Source organism: Falco cherrug, chromosome 6, assembly GCF_023634085.1.
Source record: "Falco cherrug isolate bFalChe1 chromosome 6, bFalChe1.pri, whole genome shotgun sequence".
NCBI classification, from domain to species: domain Eukaryota; kingdom Metazoa; phylum Chordata; class Aves; order Falconiformes; family Falconidae; genus Falco; species Falco cherrug.
The window spans coordinates 77,370,305-77,394,672 of NC_073702.1; the positions used below are offsets into that span (position 1 = coordinate 77,370,305).

General features: G+C 41.9%; 1 protein-coding gene across 3 annotated transcripts in view; it reads right to left on the reverse strand.

The window, feature by feature from the left end:
* Positions 1-1,144: 1,144 nt before the first annotated feature.
* Positions 1,145-24,368, reverse strand: part of RCAN2 (regulator of calcineurin 2) — a 92,483-nt gene continuing 69,259 nt past the window's right edge. For all 3 annotated transcript variants that reach the window (XM_005441551.4, XM_055714209.1, XM_014281831.3), the window contains 3 exons: positions 19,775-19,948; positions 16,325-16,496; positions 1,145-8,344 (listed from right to left, as the gene is read on the reverse strand). In XM_005441551.4, the coding sequence (XP_005441608.3) occupies positions 8,184-8,344; positions 16,325-16,496; positions 19,775-19,948 (507 nt within the window). In that variant the 3' untranslated portion in view covers positions 1,145-8,183. The remainder of the gene's footprint in view (positions 8,345-16,324; positions 16,497-19,774; positions 19,949-24,368) is intronic.

Consider the following 24,368-nt stretch of genomic DNA (forward strand, 5'->3'; position numbering starts at 1 on the left):
ACTTTGTGGCAGTGTACAAAAAACATTATACTTTTACTGATGCATAGGAACATGTTACTTATTAATCACTTTATAGCCTAATTTGACATGTCCTGGCGCAAACAAGCATGACAATGCAAAGAAAACAAAACCAGGGGGGTTGGGGGTTGAGGTGTTTTTTTTTCCATACAGAATGAACCTGCTTTCTTGTTGATGGCAGCCTATGGAGGCTTCACATCTCCAACACAGGACATTATTAGTAAGCAGGTAGAAGAGGGTGTACCTGTAACAGGTGTAACCTGTGTACAGGCAAGTTTCTTGGTAATCCAGGTAAGATTCTGGCTCCCTCCCCTCCTCTGTGTGTAAAGTTACAGCTTGGCTTCATGAACTGGAGATCACTGAGCTGGCCAGGCTCCTGCGGTAAGGGACTCACCCAAGCCTGGGGCAGTGGCAAAGCCTGGTCCTGGTACGTAAATTCTTAAAGCAAGGGTGATACCTTCCCCCCCCTCACCCCAGCTCTACCCAGCTCTAAGAACTGTAGTAGGAGACAAGGTTCTTTTAATTGTTCTCTTAGTATCTTTTTTCCCCCTCCCCTTCATTACTGTTGTGCCGTCACAGGTACAAGACAGACTAGTAGAAAACTGGAAATCTATACTGCTGCTGTGATTGGTAGAAGCTGTTTGGATGTGGCTTTCTACAGAGCAAACTGAGGTTAACCACATCTGTGGCACAAGCTTCATCATCTCATTCCTGACAGCGACCCACACCAGGAGCTGGGGACAAAGGGGTAAAACCCAAACCAAAACAAAAAAACATTATAATATTGCACTTGTGTGTATTGAGACATCTAGTTGCGTGCCCTTCAACAGCAGTGTGCTGCCTCACACCAACAGCTACTGCCATTAAGTAGGAAAAATAGTACTCACATTTACTGCTGGCTCCAATGTTAATTTTGGCTTCTAGTCACTCAGATCCAGAGGTGTGGGGAACTACAGCAGTTACCTGCACACTTCTGCAGTGGCTGGAACTAGTCACTAGAGGGTACAGGTGTATATGGATTTAAGGCACTGATCTAAATAGTTGGAAATTATATTTATCTTGGATACAAAAAGTGGCTCAGCTGCTTAACACTGTTATAAAATGAAAACAAAGAATGGACAAGGAGTTTTCTAATTCCACCAAAATGTTTAATACCTTAATAGATTTTCATTGATGTACAGAGCTAATGTGAATATTTGTACAAAATATGTGGTTAAAAATAGTATTGATTTATAATATATACAGATATGTCACATCTGTCAGAAATGCAGACATTTGAATGAAAACATGAGTAATGTTTTTAAATCTACAACAACATACATGAAATATTTCTGCAGCTACCCACAGCAGGACAACTTGCCAAATGGACACTGAAGGATCTGTCAGTCATTACTGATGGCATTTCTTTCAGAAGTTTCTGAACAAGAACTCTGCTCTAAAATGGATTCAAAACATCTACCTTCATTAACCGAATAGCGAGAACACATCTGTGTGACACTAATGTAGACACAACTTTCTCATACTAGATAAATGACCAATTACAGTAATTAGTTAAAACAAGGCTGATTTTCTAGTGTACAATAATAAAGAAGTTTAATTCTTCTTGCTGGATACTCTTACTCAGATGAGTGAGGAAGCCCCTGACTCATGGAGAGCAAACGGGCCCTTCTTAATACAGCTCTCAATTACATGGATTTAAATCCTGAATTCTGTCCTTCAGGTTCTAAGTATCTTCATTTTTCATTAACGGTGAGGCCTGCGCACACTTCACAGCTTCCCCAGCCTTACTCCAGCAAGAATCTCACTAACACATGTCCCCAATTCTAGGCTTTGTAGCTACTGCATCACTACACAATCCTGTACGAAGATAACTCTTACTGTAGCCCCAGAATCTCTGCGTAGCAACTGAACAAACAGACAACGGAGAGATTAATTAAAGCTGTCTTTTAATGCTTTCTGAGCACTTCTGCAGTGGCAGCATTCGGGGCTCTTGCCTTTCCATCAGAAGTGCTGCTGCTGTTCTACCTCTAGCAGTGCAAGCTTCCCTCCCCTGCAAGCCAAAGCAAACATACTTAACGCTTCAAATGGACATGTGGGAAAGCCTTTACAACACTTCCTCCCTTGTAAATTTACTCCTGTATGCTGCAGTTTGCATGTATTTACAAAAAAAAAAAAAAAAAAGCACAGCTCATGTTAGAAAAAACATCTCCTTTTATGAGAAGCCTAGAATATTTGAAGCTGCTGTACTACCCCCCTGCCCTTCCCCACCCAAAGATGTGCTAAACCACGAAAAGCAGTGTTTGTTTTTGGGTTGGGTTGTTGGTTTTTTTTTTTCCCTAGCTTAACTAGTTATTCAAAAGCATTGTGTGAGGATGAGTATAGATGATGATCTGTCTGGGACTTTAATCCATACCTAGTTTTGCTACCCAAGCAGGATTTCTTAGGCAGAAGGGAATCAAGGAAATGTGAAAGTCTTAAATTCATACTAATATATGAGAGAAAGTCTGAAGTGGTGAAATGTTTAGTGATAAAATGTTTACTACTAAAGAAGGAACAAAAATAAATTTAGTAAAGGTCCTTTAGAGGATGTGATTTGAAATAACTGTAACCCTCATCACGATATCCACAATAACCTACTTAAATCCCCTCTTCCATAGAAAGCTTGTTCCGGCTCCTCAGCTGCGCGACAGACGCTGCCTTCACTTCAAGCAAGCTGCTCCAATAAGTCTACCTGTAACACCACCAAACCGACTACTGGTTTGATGATCAGGCAGTAAAATAGCAAAGAACCCAACCCTTGTGAGCTGCTGAATCCATTTTAAGAAGTTGAGTGGATCGTCAGGGTGCGAGTTGGCAACTACAGACTCCCCTTTCCAACACCCCCTCCTTCAATCACCGTTTCGCTTGCTTTGATTGTGGGACAAAAAAATGGAGGCTGCACAAGGAACAGCAATAGCCCCGGTATTGGTAACAAAGTACAGTGAGCTCCGGCTGTGAGTGATCAAGGTGTGAGCCGTAGAAGCTTCAGGCCCCTCCTGCAGCTGGGAGAAATGCTTTTACATCTCACTAGTCAGTGCCATGCAGGGTCAGGTTGCACATTATCACCTGCTGCACGAAAGCCCAGGATAAAATATTGCCTCTTTGCGTGTCCAAATTGTGTATTGAAGTTACACACGTACAGTCACGTCCTCAACCGAAGACCAGTTTGTGATCCTCTGGGATGTACAGCCCTCTACCATCTGCAACCCAAGCCTCGAAGCTTATTTCCAGGGGTTGTGTCCAGTGCCAAACAAGACAGAAAAGCCACAGTCAGCATGTAGGTAATGCAGCATTTCAGTTGGATCAGGAGGAGAACCTTACTGTAGTTGGGGAAAGCTCATTTGTTGCTTAAAAGTGAAGAATAAATCAGGCCTCCTGTAGCGCATTTCGCCTCTAAAGTGCTCCGCCAGAAGATGGCTATTACTATTTATAGTCAAAACAGAGGTCAGGGCCTATCTTTTCACAAGGAATCGGCAAGCTCAGAGCTTACGTTTCCAACAAGATTTCTTAAGCGGATCTGATTTTCAGAATCATGAACAATCACCTTTTGAGAAACTAAGTATTTCATGCCAGGCACCCAGAAAAAAAAATTAGTAATAATTTTTGCAAATGCAGATCTGAATGACCAAATATAAGAATTTCACAAGACAGTCAGCAAACTCATCTCCTGGTTTCTGATCCTTTGCAAGATCCAGTACAAATTGATGCAGGGGACTACAATTAGTTTCAGTTTTTGTAATAATTAGTATTAACAGACGGTTTTCCCCAGCCTGGATGCCACGTTCCTTACTGAAGCACTCACGCCCGCTGCATTTAGCCATTATTATAACAGCACAGGAAGAACCACACTGGCTCTCGGTGCTTCTGCTCACCAGGGACTGCGCTGTGGGGGTTTTTTTGCATACACCCAGCCAAATCCACAGCAAGCCAGTGCAAGTTCACATGACTCTGAAACTGCAGCAGTTTAAAATGGGGCACGGCACATCTTGCCAAGGAGAGCTATTTTTTCACCTTCATTTCTACTGAAACAGAGGTTGGCCTATGTCACACACTTCAGCATTTTCAGTTCTACCAGTTAAGCAAGCAGTAGTATATACCACGCTAGTCAGTTTATTAATATAGTTTAACTCTTTAAATGTTGCTTTTCAAAATGCCAGTGCAAGCAGAACACAAAAATATTGTTTGCCGTATTTATTTTAAACTAAACTCTGAATTATACAAGTGTAAAAGTGATTAATTAGCCAATAGCTTTTCAATACTTCTATAAAATATGACTAAATAGAATATTTCAAAAATATGTACAATATAATGGAAACGCTAAGGTAACCTGTCACAGTGCTCAGACATACCACTGTAATCAAGTCTTGCAAGATGGTTCAGTCTGTTACTCTCTACAACGAACAGTCTTTCTTTTTGCAGAAAGCTTTTTCGCTGTTGCAGAGTGGGAAGGAGGGGTGAAAAAAGACCAAAATAAAACCCACTCACGCCTCCCACCCAATTTAGAATCCAATAAATGTTAAACAATTTATCATTTTTGTAACATAAAGCACTTTACAGTAATTATGCCTGTAGTCTTGTTATGGTTGAGGAAGGGATGCTGTTGCCATGTTTTCTTGCTGAAAACAAAGCATACTTGAGCGTGTATGTGTATGTTAGGAAGGGGGGAGTTTGTACTACCTTGTCAATTACAAAAATCAAGGCCACAGAAATTCTTTGTTCTTTTGTTCCAAAAAAGCAGACTCCAAAATGCCCTTTCTCTGTGCATTGTAAAGGTTTTCATGCTCTTAAGTCGGCTTCGGAAATCATTAGAATTTTGTATCAGAAGAGGTCAGAAAGGCCAAGCAGGCAGTGGGCAACAGAAACAGCAACTGTACTCCCCTAATTTCTTTCTGGAATTTCCAGGCAGCAGCAGGAGCAGTGTCTGCCCAAGAGAGGGCCCCAGGGCATTGCTGCCAGCCTCTCCCACAGGCACCTGCTTTGGAAAAGAAATTAAAAGGACATAGTCTATGTCACTGTCCATCAGAAGCTGTAACGTAGCACAGGGACCCCGTTCTTACAGTATTACAACACGAGGGAAGCTACTTGAGTGCTGCGGGCACCCTGTGAGAGGTGCAAGTCAGAGGGACCGAGCTCATAAAGGCTGCACAGAAAAAAATTCCTGCTGAGGTCAGGAGGGGCTGTGCCTGGGAATTACTGAATGAAAGAGGACAGCTACCCTCCCGGATGGTCACCGTTCAGTGAAAGAAGCCTTTCTTCCGTGCCAGGCAAGAACCAGCCTTTAGCAAAATGCCGGGCTCGCGTAAGAGTCACAAGTGCTGTTACTTTTATGACAGGGACATCGCTCCATGACACCTGAAACACATTTCTACGACAAACATTATTTTATCATATAAAGGTGATGGATAAGCTTTGACTATAGTTACAAGAAGTTACGTAGAAGCCTGCTTCTTTGAGTTTTCAGGTTTGTAGTTGCGTTTCTATTTCTGTGCTTTAACCAATGAGCCACGTTCCACTCCCTCCTGGGTAGCACTATGTAGTTGGGTTTTTTAAAAAAAGAGTAGCCATTGAATGGGGCCTGGTTTGAAATCTGTCTGAAAACACACTTTGAGGAAAGAACATTTAAGATCCAATGCTTTAATTTGCAGTATAGTTTTACATAATTTGAGGCCAAAGTCCATAGTTCAGAACCAAGCCTCTCCCAAGTTTGAGTACGTGGATACAAGGACTAGATTCAGCCTCCAACGCTTCTGCATGTAAAAAAGATTCAGAGCATCAACTTTAATTGGAGATGATCTCTGATTGCTTACATCAGTTGAGGATGCAGCCAGTAATTTCTTCCATACAGCATATATCAACAAAAAAACCTTATGTGCTTAAACCTTACTCCCCCTGTTTATACTGGTTGAAACCCCACAGACCTTAGCATTCTGTGTGTTCTCGAAAAAGACAGTGGTGTTACTCCTGAAATACTGTAGGTGGCCTGTGACGGCGATTTTGACAGGAACATCTGGGTATAGTCCTAGGGCAATGAGTGACAATTTATTTATTTAAACCAATTCTAAATGCATCACTGAAAAAAAATAATTGAAGTAAAATCTCTAAGGAGTTACTTTAAGACAACTTTACACAGATACCATGAGGATACTGAAGCCCCATTTTTTTTCAGCCTCTGCTGTATTTGATGTGCTTCTATTAGTGTAACACACACACAACGATGTCCATAATGCAGTAACAAGTATCACGTTATAAATACACGCTAAGTAAAGCACTACATCTCAACAGGAGTATTAGGGGGCAGAGGCAGTCAGAGAATGAACTGTATGAGAACAGTAAGCCCTCATCCTCAGAATGTCCTCACCGTGCATGTCGAGGATGGCATTTCCCATCTTCATCGACAAAGCGCCGTGCTTTTCTTTCTGAAGTACTGCAGAGGCAATGCCCCATCAAGGGGGACCTGACTCTGCTGGAGCTTGTAGCCTCACTGCTAATTAAGGATGGAATGGAACCCTCCCTCAAAAACCTCATCATTAGGTTTTATGACAAAAATCTTGATTACAGAACCTAAGCTGACTTTTCAGATCCTAGAAGGAGCTTCCAAGATGTATTTACTTTTTTAACTTGTAAAGTATCTGCGGGATCTCACTGTGCCATTTTATAGTCACTTTTGGGAGTACAGTTGCAGCTAATTAGCTTAAAAATCCCACTGTGTCTTACACATATGCTCAGTTTTCTGCAGTATTAATTTCAGTGGAACTACTCATGTGCATAAATTAAGCGCATGCTTAAATATATGCAAAATCTGAGCTCAAATGTCTAGAAAATATGTTCTCAAAATGACAAGTATGCATAAAAAAAAATCATCATGGAAGGTCTGCCAGACAGGGAATCTGGTATCTGTCTGCTGTCAGCCATGATGAAAACACAGAACAATTTTTGTAACCCAGTACACATTGCAAGTGAAAGAAACATGCAGGACAGAGTGAAAAAAGGGGATTCAATTGCATGCAGTCTAATCTCAAGTGTGTAATTATGGTCCTGTTTTCTTTGGCCTAAAAAAAAAAAAAAAAAAAAAAAAAAAGAGAGAGAGAAAACCAACAAAAGAACACCAACTAACCTCTCCTCACCTCCACAAACCCAAACTGCATACAGCTCAAAAAGGGCCTTAAAGCACAGGAAGTGGGGAGGGAAAAGTTCTGAATATGAGATGTATGAGTAATTACTAACAGTTTCAGGGCTATTCAACACACCACTAGGAAAGGATTCAGCCTGTATCATTACTAGAACTTACAGCTATGAGAGCAATGAATGCCATCTTCAACGAGCAGTCTGTTAGCTTCTCTTTCTCCTCAAATCAGAGCGAAGTACTGCTCATATCTTTATGGAAAATAAAATTACAATCCCTATTGATATTCTGGCTCCCTCCTCCTCAGAGAGAACTGAAAGACGCCAGGCTGTCCTGCGAGCCACTGCCTCCCCCCTCTGCCCCACATCCCCTCCACCATTTAGGACCAGTGTACTCCACAACTGTTGGTGGAAAAGGGTGTTTTTCTGCTGTTCCTAAAAATGTTGCAAAGATAGTATTCCTTACAGAAAATTCCAGGGGGATAACGGCCACCAAGCTGCTAGTGGATTTACAAACACACATACCTCCTAAAATTAAAACCAGAAAGGAAAAAAAAAAAAGTGGGAAAGACTACGATCTGCTGGGGAACTGAGGAGGTCAGAGGAGCAGGCTGCTTGGTGAAGGGCAGCAGCAAGTATTCTGGGAGTCTGAATATCAAGCCTGGTATCTGCCTAATTGCTCACCCTGAAAGATCTCTCTGGGAGTGATTTTTAAGCTTGCAAATTATAGCTGTGAAAAAAATCCTCAGACTGAAAGCTCCCTTGTTTCTGCAACCTTGGTTTGTCCTTTCCAGAAAAATCTATTAGTTGGTGTGTGATATGGTTACATATACAAAGATCTTTTTCCTAGCCCTTTTATTACATAGGCTTGATTACAGTGAAGGGATTTCAATGAGTTTAATGTCCTGGTACTCAAAAGGCAATGGCTGCCTTTCAACAGAACAAAGCGAACAAAAACCAAGAGCTGTGCTGGAGGAGAGAAGTGCTGCTTCTGCCGGAGAGGCTCAGTTAGATACAGGAGGCGGCAGACCAGGGCGTCGAGTTTGAATGATTTTTGGCTTTGGAGAATTCTTTGGGTCCTCATCTTCTTCCATGTCGCTGTCGCAGACGTGCACTACCACACTGGGAGTCGACTCTGTTCCTGCGTGCAGCTCGTATTTCTCTCCTGGAAGCAGACAAAAACAGATCAAGAGATGATAGCCTGAGTAGCAGCACAGCTCATGGCGCACCTGGAGTGCAGAATACTCCTGCACCTGGACAGCGTAGGCAAGTGTGTGCTGCTCCTAAATACAGGTGAGGGCAAGGATGGCTAGGCTGTATCGGCTGTCACGATAGATTCTGGGTATCCTGCCCCCACGGGGGCAGTGATCATTGGTCTGCAAGGCATAATTAAATACCCTGGCGTCTATAATAGTGTTTTGCACCAGTATTAGTGGCCAACAGCTCTGGAAAAAACACAAAGAGAACACAGAAGATCATGGTTAAGAAGAGGGACTGGAATCCAACCTACCAAACGTTTGGTCTGAAGCCATATCACACCCATTGGGTTGGGGCTGTTTTTCACTTGTCTTTTGTTTGTCTACTTTCAGTCTAGCGTGGCTCCACGCTCAAGTAAAGTCCACTAGATTTTGCAACTTGTCACCTCCAGACAGACATCAACACTTGGTCCACTTGCTCCAAAAATAAAACAATACATATATCTACTCCATATGGATTTTGAGATTCAAAGCTCTTTAGCTGGGGCTGTAACAAATTTTGTCTCTACTGATGAGATTACAAAGTACAGTCTATAGATGCTCGCTAGCAGGCTAAGCGCGTAAAGGGTATATTAGATATTCTATCCATATACATTCCTTATTTAAGTCTCCATCCAGTACTCCTGCGAGGAAGATGAATATGGCTTAGGTGGTTACCCGTAGGAGTCCACAAGTGAACAAAGGAAGATCAGGATCAGACACAGGACTTTCAGCCCTGCATTCAGTCTGTTGGCACTAAATGTGTTTTGGATTGTACGCAGGATGCAAGTAGGCGTTAGCTATTAAATTGCAAGAAATTAATTTAAGACTGTAAAGAAAAAAAGTCCCGACGGTCACATTTCTGACAGGATGACTTGGTCTCTCAGAGGTGACAAACACCCATTTGCAGGACTAAAACTAGAAACTGTTCCTGATAATGTGCTGCCCCACTTCGGACTATGTCATCACTCTCATCTCCAAGACCCGTAAGCCACAGCCAAATTAAAACAGGCTTACAGTGACCACAGGCACACCTGATAGCTTTGATTTACTTTTTTTCATAAGACTGCTCCAGAACCACTGCATATCGCCTGCAAGAGACTCTGAGCTGAGGAAGGCGAGGTCCCAGTATACCCAGCTGACCTGTATTTGTGATGCAGCAGCCCCTAAACACCTGCATCACAGGCAGAACCCGGCAGTACTAGGGGTCGTACGATGAGAGTGAAATGGCAGTCCCCACCTCAGAGCGCTTGTAGTTTGCTCCTGTCACTAATTGGGATTTTTATTTATTGGTAAGTTTGTGACAGACTAATTTGGGTGAGGAAGGGGTTGCAGGTTTTGTCCTGTGTTAGCACAGGCGGCTCTGGGACTGTGCTCACATGCTATTTGTGCTGACAAATTCTTGGTCCAAATAAGACTGCGTGGCTTGCAACTAGAGGACATGCTGCATTTTTGCCTAAAAAATAGGAGGCAACTAGTGAATAATAGCTCTAAGTCAGGCATCTTGCTGTGAGAAATATTTTACTGCTGTGATACCATTAATGTTGACATTTAACTGCTCTATTTTTGGCAGCCTTTCCTCTGAATCCAAATTGAGCAAAGCATTACAGGTCTTGCTGATAGGCTAAAATATAAAAAGAGAAATAGCTTGGTTGTGCTGCATTGAGAAATTATATGGTTTTTCTTTGCCTCTTTTCCCTGTGGGCTTCAGCTTAATTTCTCAGCTATGGGCTGACGTCAATGCTGCCAACCAGCACTGAAGGCTACATTGGTCACTGTCAGCTACAAGGAGCTCTGCGGTGCTGCACACACACAACGCTGGGCCCTCGCCTCATACACCAGCACCATGAAGTAAATCTGATTCACCGCCCTCTTAAAAGGTAATAATCCCAGTTCAAATGCCACATTCTTTTACTGTTCAGATCCTTCCCAGAAGGACTCTTTCTGCTGCAACAGAACAGTGGAAATAAGTACAGACACAAGGGAAAATATTCAGATGCCCCTGGCACAAGTAACTGCAACAGCAATTAGTGTCACTTTGCGAATCAAAATGTGATGCACTCATAAATTAGGTTTTAAAGTCATACAGTTATTTCTGAGCATAAATGAGCTGCAGACTCAGTTCTGTGCTCACTATTATTCATGCCTGCAGAACTGTGGCTCAAACTGCAGAAAACCTTTTTATGGCTGAACTAGGAACAGGACAGCTACGGGACTTTTATACAGCTGCATCTTGTTCCTCAATGTAACCATTGTTTGCAGAAAAATACTGAGGTAATAAATAAAAATAAAAATCCAAAAGATACAGCCCGATTACCCCCTCCCAGCTGCTTTTTTCTATGTTTTTTCTTTCCTCTGAAAAAACACCTCCAGCATTAGAAAAAAATTTGAGCTAAATCCATAGCAGTTAAGTTTTGAGATTCAAAATGTAAACATAACTGCAATTAAGTTTACAAAATTTAGGTTGTCCCACGCTAAGAGTAGCAAGTCGAGTTAGCATGGTTAAGACTCACCAGCTTCTGTAGTTAATATCACTCAAGCCTTTTTCCACTTACCTCATTCAGCTGTCGCTGATGCTGCCTCCTTTTGCACTCTCAGGCCCTACATCGCCCCACTGCTCCTATGTCTCCCACTTGCCTGGAGAACTCTTACAGGTTAAGCCAAAGGATTCTGGGGAGACAGGCCCTTCTCTTGCAGCAGGCTTTGTACTCTCTCTATCCCTTAATAATAAGTTGTTTAAATATTCACGTAAGCTGAGATAACAATAGACATTTACTCAGAAAAGTAGCACAAAATTTATGAAATATGCTTGAACATCTGAACTCTGCTTTCAGGATATAATGCAGGGAAGAATTAAGCACTGGCACCTCCACCATACAGATCTGTCAGAAATGCTCCTAACAAAGCCCTTAAAAATAGCAGTGATGTTCCTCTATTTATCTGCTTCGCATAAGGAAAAAAAAAAAAAAAAGGAATGTGAAGTTTCACCATTCAACAATGGCACTACCTTTTGTGACCACATTAACCACAAGCAAACCCACAGCCTCAGGTAACACAAGAAAGACGACCACAAGAACAGCAAAAAAGCAACTTAGGATATTTCAGAATCAAAAATAACAGCACATGATTTTCCATCTCTGTGAATCAGTACTATGACCTTTCATTGACGGTGTACAGAGCTCTTGTCTAATGAGGCGGTTTTGTCCAGCAAAGAATATGTCCATATATTTAATTAATAATGAAGAAATGGTAATGATACTGTGCAGCTACTTTGTCCCCGATTATGCCTCATGATCAAAGGTTAATGAGTCCAGAGCTGTTCACTCCAGGTTAAATGTGTCATTAGCATCAAAAAAATGCCTTCTACTTACAGTCCCTTTATCCAAATGCTTTACAAATAATACAGTACAAATAACATGTGGTCCTTTGTACAGGTACTTGTTTATGCAGAAAGGGATTCAACCCTTCCCATACACCATACAATACCTCTGCTACATGGTTCTGCCGTACACAAAATGGAGGAGGTGCTCTCTGGAAGCCCATTACGGATGTTGCAGAAGGACATCCTCCTCTCCTGGCCAGCAGAACAAGGCAGAGAGAAAGTCTACACCCAGCAGCTCTCCTGTACCCTGCCCATGGCAAAGGGAGGGAAGGGCAGACACAGCCACAGAACAGAGGGGAGAAGGAGGACAGAAATGGAAAACTGTAACTATCCCACATCTGCTTGTTCTTCCACCCCCTTTTCCTCCTCTCTGGAAGTCACATTTTTAGTATTTCCTTTGAATCAGTGAGAACAAACACTAGGTTTGAAAACACTTGGGTGTAGAAAACTTGCCACATGAGACATGGTTTGAAATCCCTGTGTGCAGCATTTACTGGGCAGGGTCCTGCTCTTCCCCGTTTTCCCCTTCCCTGCGGAAGTGGTGGAGCAGGGGCAAGAGCTATATATCCCCCTCAAGAAGCCCAGCTAGAGCATGGCAGGAACAGCTACACTATAATTGTGTGGAGATGAAAGTGAAACCCTGACCCAAGCCCTCCTCTGACCCCTCACCATTCACAGAGCCAGCAGCCAAGTGGCACAGGCTGCTGCAGGCTCTCCTCTGCGTCCCAAGAGCTACCATGTGTAACACTTCAAATGGTGCTTTCATAATGCGAAAAATATATTTTAGACAACCTGGAGCATAGCTTGAGGGCGTTTAGGAGATGCAAAGGCTGCTGGAATGCTGATGAGGGACCGGAAAACCTCAGCGGAGAGGACCAACACTGGTACAAACTGGTCTACATGGGCTATTGGAGGTGGTGCCCAGCCTGTACTGGTTTTCAAACAGTGCCTGAAATTGTGGAGGCCAGCGCTGACTGAGGGGAAAACTGCACCAGGGAGCACACGGAACAGGTTAGTACTCAGGACCCTGACCTATATTGTGTGTGGTATAGTGCAGGTCTCATCGGTGGAGCCTTGATCCGTGAACCAAAGCCATGGGAGAAAGGCAATTTGTTTGAGCAGCCACAGTGTGGGCAGCAGGCAGGAGCTGAGATTGGCAAGGGGAGGCCAGGGTGGCACCCGGGGTCCTGGGGAAAAGCACTCCGGAGTGCAGAGTTAGGAAGTGAGAGAGTACAGGGCAGTCTGTTGTGAAGAAATTGGGGTGACAAGTTTGAAAGAGGCAATGGCAAAAGGAGAGAAGAAATACACAGGTTGGGGAGCAGACAGGGAGAGGGTAGGATTGCTTTTCAGAAAAGAAAGGGTTTATTCTAATGCCAAGAGAACGGTTTGTAAACCACTGCACTAACAAATGGCAGAGCAAACGTAGCTGCCTTTTCTTTGAGAGGAGCAGCTCTTCTGTATACACACAGCCTGGACCTGGAGATTCCACCACCACCACCCCACCCCCTTACAAGTATTTCTCATATAAAATTACTTCCTGAATTATTTCCTGTATTCCTCAGTGGATGAAACTAAAACCTTGTAAGATGTTATGGAAGAGACATCAGGGCCTAGACCAGACAACAGCTTGGTAGGTTGCAAGAGTTCCTGTAGGTGTAGGATAGAGTTAGGTCCAAGTCAGGCCAGGAGGCAAACAGCCAAACTACCACCCCAGTTCAGTGCCATGCCTTTGTATCTTCATCAGTATTTCAAACTACTGGAAGTTCTCTTGACAGTGGAAGCGCCTTTCATCAAAGAGATTAACAATCACACTTCTTTGTTTGCAATATGTTGAAAAAATTGTAGGCTGGTGGTCAGAACCAGGCATAGCCACAGATCCGGCACTGACTGGTCTATAGCGTTCTGTTCATGCCTCATTTAAAGCTCAATTTCTGCAACTGCAGAAAGTAAGAACATACATAAATCAACCCGAAACTTAATTAAATACGCCCTGACCTTCCCTGAGAAGAAAATGCACTATTGAACTCAGTTTAATGTTGAAGGACCAAAAGCCAGCTTCTTTTTGTGCACAGCAAAAACAAACCTTTCCTGATAGACCTCTGAGATGCCAGGCAGTCACTGCTGCAGGCACAAGGCTGCAAAATAAACCCAATACAAAAAATTAACCCAGAAACAAACAAACAAAAAACCAAATCAAAACAAACAAAAAAACCCCCAAACCTGTCCCAAAACTGAGCTTGGAAAAAAGATGGCACACCATAAATCTGTTAACTAGCTTCCTATTCTTATTACTCTGGAGCGAATCTCCCAGCCTTTACACCTTGGGACAGTTTTAGTCTTTACTTTTGTGGCTGTGATGATTATGGCAGTGTAGTGTGAAAGGAGATGACCTGTATTCATGGAATGTGGAAGTAGCGTGCGTCTGTGTCCAAGCGATGTACCTTATGTTCCCAGCGAAGTAGGTCAGTAAAACTCATCTTGTAGTGAGGACATAACAGAAACTGTTTGCTGTTTACACGCTCAAATCAGTTTTGCTGGTCCTCACCACGCTGAAATTACCAAATCACTGTATTTAATACAGCGAAGACACCTCACAAGTTAAAGACGTAGAAGTCAAGTTCTAACGGTCACAGTTCTTTAAACTCACTGTGCCAGTGAGCATTTTTTGATAGCTAATAAGCCACAGTTATATTTTTATTCTGTTTTTTGCTTGACTGAAAAAAAAACCAAACACCTCGCTAACTTAGCTGAGGCTAACAGTGTTATTTGATGTACAGCAGCATGTTTTACTGATGTGATACTGAGAAATGAATTTTGGTGGGATTTGTTTTTCAATGAAATTCTAAACATAGTAAATGCACAACTGAGAACCGAGAACTGCAACACTATTTTAAAACCACCACTGCAGTTAACTAAAATTGATCTCTCTAACAAGTGCTAAAAATAGAGAGAGCACACAATGACTTTTCATATTGCTCCCTGCAGGCTCCTTAAATATGGGTGAATATGACCTTCACGCAAAGCTGTCCCAGAGTGTGGGACAATGAGTGATAATTCACATTCCACTGCTCTAGAACAGGAATTGATTTATTACCCAGCTAGTTTGGGAATTCATTTACATGCTTCCATTTACAACACTGCTGCATCAAAGGAAAAAAAACAAACAGTTTTTTGTTTTTCTTTTATTCAGCAGTTTAGAAACAACACATCAATTCAGGAAATAACAATAAGCAATATAGTATGAAGTCTTACACCTGACAGTCCTTTTCTATGGGCTTCCCTGCTGAAAGGGAATAAAACACAGGAATTTCTGATGTTCTCCTGATACGTATTTTCCCCTTGTGAGAGATCCCATGTGAAAAAGATGTGAGATAAATCTGCAAAACATCTCTTCCTGCACCCCACGCACTTCAGCTCTGGGTTACTCTGGTGCAGTTACACAAAAGCCCCAGTGATGTCTGCAACTGCAAGCTACTCAGAACAAGCAAGAACCATTTTCAGTACAGCTGGGGAGAAAGCATTCTCTCATCCCACAAGAATTTCAAAAATAAACTGATAAATTTTCATGAGCTCACCTCCTCCAATTGTTATTAGATTGGATCTGAAGTGTTTTATTTCAGTATGAAAATAATTTAATAAGTTATTTTTTCTTGTGGTTTATGAATATAAATTAGACTATTTTCTAAATCATACTGCTCAGACCTGAAACTGGAACATTTTCCATTTTGAATATTTTAGAAGAGGATGCTTTAACAGCTTTGAAGGAAAATGATTTGCAAAGATGACTCAATTAAATCAAAAGTAATCCTCTCCTATGAAAAATTTTGGTTTCATCAGATGAGCATTTTCTAAGGGAAAGCACTGTTTTGAAAATCCCTCCTAGCTCCAATTCCTGGCATTAGCTGAAGATGGGAAGACAGAAGAAAGCCTACCTGCATTACCCACCGACATCTATCCTACGGTAACAGAGACTACACCTTACCCCATCCCTTCTGCATACAGTTTCCAACAGAAAGCTGGCAGTTCTAACAGAGCAATCCTGCCAGGATCGGGGAACAGTAGCCCTCTCTCGACAAACTTGTTAATGTGAGAGATTCTCTGCTCTGGTGGAGATACAACAACGCCTAAACATTTGATGAGGTATTTTGCATGTTGGAATGTAGTACCAAGCAGATGCAGTTTAAAGCAAAAAGTCCACAAGTTCATGGACAAACATTTGTCCAGTCCCCACCTAAACCATCAGTTGTCTCATCTAAGCATAAACCCAAGCACAATAAATTGTGTAAGCAAGCTTTGATCTGCTATTCAATCAAACAGCATTCATAAGCTGCAGATAACATATAATTCTGTATGTAAATATGGTTAAACTCATCCTTAACCAAAGAACCAGCTGACATGCATCAACTTAAATCCAAAGCTTTAATGCAACTTACAGGCCTTATGCCAACTTCCTCTGCAGTTATTATCTACGCTGCTATTTCTCCTCTGCTTTTTCTGACACATTTTCATGCAAGGATCACAAGCTTACCTGGTCCTAGCTTAGAAACCGCATAGAGGAGGTCATAGTTGATGACAGGTGTTGCATCATCTATTGGTTGCCACCCTACAGGTGGGGAGGCTGGAGGCGAGATGAGAAACTGTTTTGCAGGCTGTGGTGGTGCCAAATGAAGCTTGTCTCCATCTGTCTCAGAGGTCTGAATCTTTAAAGCATAACAAATATGTTATTTCATATAGGATAGAATCATAGAATGGTTTGGGCTGGAAGGGGCCTTTAAAGGCCACCTAGTCCAACCCCCTTGCAATAAGCAGGGACATCTTCAACCCGATCAGGTTGCCCAGAGCCCTGCCCCACCTGACCTTGAATGTTTCCAGGGATGGGGCACCTACAGTCTCTCTGGGCAACCTGTTCCAGTGTCTCAACACCCTCATCATCAAAAATTTCTGCCTTTTATCTAGCCTGATTTTTCCCTCTTTTAGTTTAAAACCATTACCCCTTGTCCCATCACAACAGGCCCTTGTACAAAGTTTGTCCCGATCTTTCTTGTAGGCCCCCTCCAGAGTCTAGCAGGCTGCTATAAGGTCTCCCTGGAGCCTTCTCCAGGCTGAAGAACCCCAACTATCTCAGTCTTTCCTCACAGCAGATGTGTTCCAGCCCTCCTGGCCATTTTTGTGGCCCTCCTCAGTACACCCCCATGTCCTTCTTGTACTGAGGACCCCAGAGTTGATGCTGTACTGCAAGCACAGTCTCATCAGGGCAGAATCACCTCACCTGACCTACTGGCCACCCTTCTTGTGATGCAGCCCAGGATACGATTGGCCTTCTGGGCTGTGAGCACACAGTGTCTAGCTTTTCATCCACATAGGATGGGTAAATGGAACAATTACAGAAATCATGTACTTCTAATACCAAACGCTACCCAGGCAGGGCTTCAGCACCCGTCTCAGCAGAGAAGGCCTGGAGATGAATATAATCTCAACCTTACAGATGGTTCCTCTACAGTAAACACACCGTGGGGAGCTGTTACATGAGCAAAGCTACAATGTTTGTGCCTATTGTATATGTTCCCTGAGGATAAATGCAAAGCTTTGGTATCCACAGCTGCTAGGTTCAGAGATTTTCGAGGCTGAAAAAGATTGTTGTGATATACAGGTCTAAACTCCAAAACAAAACCAGACATTAGACAAGAAACCAGTAATTCCTACGCCGAGGCTTTACAAGTAACTTCAGAAAGGTTTCTGAAGATTTACTTTTTTAGCCAAAGTGATAAAGGAATCTACCATGTTCCTTAGTCATTTGTAACTAATTGTTCTCATTTTATTTCCATCTTAAAATATCTAATGTAATTCCTGCTCTTTTCTGCCATACTAAAGAAGCCTCAAAATAAATGAATTGTACTACAGCCATACCTGAGCAAGTTCATAACCAGCTCAAGCCCAGAAACGATAAACTGTATTTGCATGACAGCAAGCCTAAGACAGCATCCTGCTATACCGGAGTGTATTTTACAAAGAGCCAGCTTGAGTCTCTCAACTCCACACTTCCCAGAACTTCTAGTTGTGGAAGTGATTCTTCTGTCTGGCTTAGGCCCATATAAACATACACTGCTCCAGACACTGTGCTGCTTCCACATATTCATTCCCTGGACAAAACTAATAAGCTCTTTTAAAGACTGCATGTACTGGAGAGCACAGTGCAGATACCTAAATGGCTTTGCAGGAAAACAGCTTAGATAAGGAAACTAATCACTGTTATGCATGTTTTTCTTGTGTTATCCCAAGTTTTCAATTAACCTCTTGATTATGCAGTGAAATGATTCTCACATCTGCTTAAACAGCAGGTTTTGAAACCTTTCAGAAAGAAAATCAGAGACAGATCTAGGAGATTAATGAAAAAGGAGCTTTGAGGACAAATTTTCCTTTGAAGGTGACAGAGCAGTGGGACAGGCTGCCCAGAGAGGCTGTGGGGTCTCCTTCTCTGGGGACGTTCAGAACCTGCCTGGATGTGAGTCTGTGCAACCAGCTCTAGGTGAATGAGGAGAACGGACTAGATGATATCCAGAGGTCCCTTCCAATCCTAACCATTCTGTGCTGTGATTAAGGCATATAAAATATGATTGAGGCAGATTTTCAACATCTAAATCCAACTGTAAATCTTCTCAACTCATCTAACCTGATAAGCATATTGGTTTTTTTCCACAGTTGTAGTTTCCCATCCTCCTAAGGTTCTGCTTCTGCCTACACACCCAAAACAGCTCCTGTACTGACCAGGCTGCAAAGGCTCAATATTTAAGTGCCTCTTTGATTTGACTGATACATTCAAAAAAGCCTGCCCTTAAGACCTCTGAAGGGCCAGTCTGGCAGCTCAAAGGATGCTTACATTACTTATAAGCACTAGCGAGTATCCCGTAAGCCACATCAGTCAGAGCAATTTATTAAAATACATCCAGAAAAGGCAGTAGTGTGGTTCTCAACCTCCCTCACCTTTCTATATCCTGGCTGGGGCCTCTTACTTACCCAGGCTGTGGGATATCTGGGTTCTCTCTCCCTTGGTCAAGAATCATAGAATCATTTAGATTGGAAAAGACATCTGAGATCATCATGTCCAACCGTTAACCCAGCACTGCCAAGTCCACCACTAAACCATGTCTCTGAGTACCATATCTACATGTTTTTTTGAACACCTTCAGGGATGCCCACCTCCCTGGACAGCCTTTTCCAATGCTTGACCACCCTTTCAGTGAAGAAATTTTCCCTCATATCCAATCTAAACCTCCCCTGGTGCAACTTGAGGCCATTTTGTCTTATCACTAGTTTCCTGGGAGAAGAGACTGACCCCCACCTGCCTACAGTCTCCTTTCAGGTAGCTGTAGAGAGTGACAGGGTCTCCCCTGAGCTTCCTTTTCTCCATGCTAAAACATCGCAGAAGAAAACTAAATCCCCAGCTGACACTTCCAACAGATTGATATAGTCACCTTAATCACCTATGCCCCCAGGCTGGGGGTGTTGTTCTTCCCCTACCTTCTTCCTTTTACTTGAACTTAATAAATTCCTTTTAGAAAATTCACACTAGTATTCAGTACAGGGCTGGGAGGAGGCAGGAGGAAGCCTGACTGTGGTTCAGGGTTGCAGTCACGTAAGTAATTCAGCCCTACTTTTTTATGAACTCATGATACTTTACTGCTTTTCTTCTGGTTAGTTTAGAGAATTACCCACAGAAAATACCCAATGATGTTGTAAATCAGTTCTAACCTATGTAACTTCTGCGTGTTGAATGAGCAACTCTGGTCCTAAGTGGTCCTTTGAATTTACTGCAGACCCACCAGGCAGGTACAGCTCAGGCACAATAACGAGGCCCGAGTAACCTTTTAGCAGACAGATTGTGCATGAGAGAAACTTTTATTACTTTCATTCAGTGTGACTGCATAATATTTCTATAAAAGATATGCACTAACATAGAAGTAGATACAGATTTCATTACCTGTGCAAAATACAACTTTAACTTCTTCCCTCTGAACTGTGTTTCATGCAGCTCTATTCTGGCACGAGCAGCTGATTTGGGACTACTAAAATTTATCCGCACACGCCTGAAGCTTTTGAACAGCTGGAATGTCACGCAGTCATCATAGGCACGGAACAAGCCTTCAAATTTTTCCTGAAAATGAAAAAGAAATAATGCTGAATATCAACTTTGTGATCTGTCATACCAGTCTGTGTCAAAGGATAATCTGAAACTTGACAACTGTTTAACTAGGAGGTTTCAGCCTGTGGCCTTTGGGGGTGGGTGCCCATAGACTAAAGGCTCTGTGAAAAGAAATCAAAGAAAGCATTGGTCTTAAAGTGCCGAACGCTGCAAAATGTTTGGGGGAAGGAGTCTTCAAACTGAGAACCCAGCAGCTACTGAACTTCTCATAAAAGCTGAGCAAAACTGCAACAGTGACTTATGAAATGAAGCTGAAAAGGGCACATGACTGAAAATACCAGACAACTGTGGTCTCATCCGTACAAAAGCAAACATTGTGCTGAATTACAATGGAGTCAGCAGACAAAGTCAGGCCCACTGTAACCAAGGGTTACATTCACATCAGCGCTGCAGGGTCATTTGGTGTTGCGCGTTATGTTTTTCTGGATGTTTTGTCCTTTAAATACTTAGTGCAGATACACACTCATTTTCCTTGAGAGTTCCAGTAGCAACAGGGCAAAAATTAGACAACTGAAAACAGTGACTTGTCCCAATGATAAATTTCAGGCTTAAAAATGTTCAGCTGTAGAACCACGTTCAAAGGTACACGACAAAGATCTGGCTCTTTTAACAATGTAAAAGAAAAATCTCAAGTTTACCACATCTATGGACGTGGAGATCAACAGAAATTCAAGGTACATTAGCAGCCTTGGAGGATCAGACTGTCTCTGCAACTTCTTTGTAAACTATGCTCACATACAAGCCTAGTTCCACACCATCAAATAAAACTGAAGTCCTTAAATAATTTCTGACACACTTGCACGGGTCTTTTCATTCACACAAGCACAGATGCATAAAATGTTAAGAGTGAAAGGAAGAAGTTATCATTCAGTCTAGCCTTCGAGTATACTCAGATGTTAGACTGCCATCCAGTGAGTCTCACAAAGCCCTAGCATTTTAACTACTGCAACCAAGACTTGAAGTCTTAAAAGATGTAGAATCGGCCCGAGCAAAGCCAGTTCTTTTAAGAGTTCTTTATCCTGAAAAAGCAATGTTTGAGATGATTTGGCACACCATTTCATATGCTGACAGTTAGTATGTCAGGTGCTTGTATAATTACAATAACCTGACATTTTGTTTTCTGTATCTGCAAGTAAGCACGTTTTCACATGTTTTAAAACACGAATTATTCCTTTCTCATCCAGGAAAACAATTTTTTTTATCCCTTAGAGTGGATAACTGGTAGAGGCTGCAAAGATGAAATAAAAAATGCAATTTGTGTAATCACATCAATACTTCAGTTCTCATATTTTGATCTTACAAGACAAAAACCCCAGAACTACTTAGAAAAATGCATCCTGAAGCACAGTGAAGTTGCATCAGGGAGCACTAATAGCACTGTGAGAGTGCCCACTGTCAGCATGACACAGAGCTAACTCTGAGAACAGACCAGTTTCGTGGCAAGGAGTATGGAACACTAATGCGCATGTACCAGATCTCCTTTCATTCATTGCCAGCTCTGTGGTCTTCTTTCCCATAACTGATACTCGCATCTCTGGCACCCTTTCAAAGGAACAGCCCTGTGGTCTGTTAAGCTTTCATGATTTTTGTTTCATTTCGCCTGACCTCACTCGCCTCTTCCTTTCACCACAGGAGATACTTTAAAGGAATTTAAAAAACAAGAGGAGAGAGATCGCTGGTTTGGTTGAGGGTGAATAAAGGCACACAGTAACAGCATGAAGTTGATAGGTTTGTATAAGCAGGTCTAAGTTATACCACTTAATGTTCAAATTGCCAACATTTCACACCTGAGTTATGTTTTTTAACTGCTTTGCTTACATTTTTGCAAAATTGCATTTTCCTGAGAAGAAGTCTACATCTAGTGGCATTTGTATAAAGGTCAGCCAAAAGCAGCAGCTGTCTCAGTCCTGATCTGCTCAGAATTTTGATGCTACAACCTTCATAATGGCCAGGGAAAGAGGGCTGGGGGAAGACAGAGAAAGGGACAGGGGACCGGTGTACGTGTAAAGCAGGACTTACACAGTATTCAGAAACATGCAATACTGTGTATAATCTAAATAAAAAATAACAGTGACTAATTAAATCTTATGTCTTTATATTACATACATTACCTATTTCAGACTTTTTTTTTTAAAAAGCACCCTGAACTAAACAAACTTAAATACACACACATATAGATGAGAGATATCAAGGTATCTATGGTTGTTTTTTTTTTAATATAGATGTATATGAGATGATCAAGGTATTTTAACAGAGGTGACAAACTAAAAATAAGCAGCAAGGTGAATATTTCCTAGTCCCCTGTAGTAGCTCTCAAGTCTCCTCACAAGTCAACAATGAAATCATTCATCATATTAAAAAAAAAAAATTTCACTAACCATGGAAGAATCCATGCGTGAACTTGTCTAGACACTAGGAAGTTAAGTATCTATTACAACTGAGTATTTATTAGGACACAGATTCTCCCTGTCTCAACACAGCAGCATTTCCTTGCATCAGCCAGTCCCGTCTGCCTGCCCTCTGTGCACAGCGTGTACGACAGCCCAGAACCGAGATCCTGGTTAAGGCCATCGAGCAAAAGAAGGGAGGGCATTATTTGAAACATGGGTCCAAGAGCAGCGAGCACAAGGAATTTCTGGGCACATTTCTGGACAATACTGAGACACACTCATTAGGCACCGAAGAGAGTAGATGGGAGTATCTCTAAATAAAGCTGATTAAGTACTGGATGCCAAATGCAATACTGGGAGACCACTGAGGCACTATGGACTTTATTCTGCTTACTTTTCAATTTGATACTGTGCAGCTTTAGAGATCCAGCTTTGAATAATACTCCTAAAAATGCCATGGGGAGGAAGGAAATTGAACCCTCTATTTGATAATAATACAGGGCAGTCTATCCACAGTGGGTACACCTCTACTGCACCAAGTGAAACTGCATCTCCCATTAAAAAAATCCATATATCTGAATTTTCTGCATTTTCAGTATATAATAATAATGACCTAAGCAGAGGTCATTAATCATCATCTGCAGTTAACAGCCTTCAGCTGCACCTGGAGCCATCCCAACTCTTCCCAGCTTGATATTAATTCCCAGAAAACACCTTATTAGAAGTCACTGGCAATAGTAAATATCTGCTGAATGTACTTATCTGGATAGAAGTCTTTCAGTGTCATTCCAATCTATATGAAAATGTATCATATATATTTTAAAGACCTAAACAAATTCTCTCCCCTTCAAGTTTTGTGGCTAAATTATTCAAACCTCATAATCTTCTCAATTTAGGACTTCTAAAGTGCTTTTAGGATTCAGTATTTTTAAAACGCTCTTAGAAAGAAAGTCTTTAAACTTCCAGAATACTTTGAAAACTGAAAATAAATAAAGGAACATCTGAAGATAAGCAGCAGTGTTGCTATTCCCAAAAAGTCAAAAGGCAGAAACTAATGAGTTATGCATTTATTTCTGGGATTTTGGCATGTCTTCATGCATCCCAAGTAAGTCTCTGTGAGACCCAATTAACAGTCTGGCAAATGTGAGTAGCCTTCATTTGACCAATACTGCAGAAGTTCTTACTTCTCCCTGGTGGGCTCCGTGCCCTCCCTTCATCTCACTATTCAGCTTTCCCCAGTTCTTTCCTGTTACCTTGTATCATCAGCTCCCATCACCCATCATTCACCACCTGTAGCAGTTTCTACTACAGATTTTTTTTTTTTTAATTAACAAAATTAGCACAAAGTAGGAACATACTCATTCAGGCTGCTGATTACTCAAGCTTGATTGTTATAATTTACAACAGCCAATGCAAAGACAAACACAGCACCACCCCCAGAAGAAAAGAGCACTGGAGTAACAGACACAAACTAAAAACCTCAGAATACAAGGGCAAAGCTACGCACTCCTGAACTAAAAACTATTTCCACTGTGGAAGCTCACCTGGGAACCAAGATCCTGCAAGTCACATAATAAAAGTGATCAGTGAAATGCAGTGGTAAGGAGTCAAACAAAATACTGGATCTATGTGGAGAAGTGTCTCCAGTAAAGCAAGGAAAGTATTAACGACGTTATATAGAGCACTATTAAACCTCATTAAAAATGCAGGTTTTGTTGCCTGTATCCCACATAATCTATTCCTGTTTGGGTTAATCTAAGATAAAGGCTACGGGGAATGAATAACTTACTGAATAAGAAATAAAAATGCTGGGCTTATTTAGCAAAACAAAGCAAAGCCCGAGAGGAGACGGGACAACCATGAGTAGTTTACCAGACCTGTATAATGACAAAGTACAGTGTACAAAGACTGGAAGACTACATTGGCATAAACCAGGTGTATATAAATAAGTTTAGGCTAGAAGTTAAATAAGGTTTCAAACA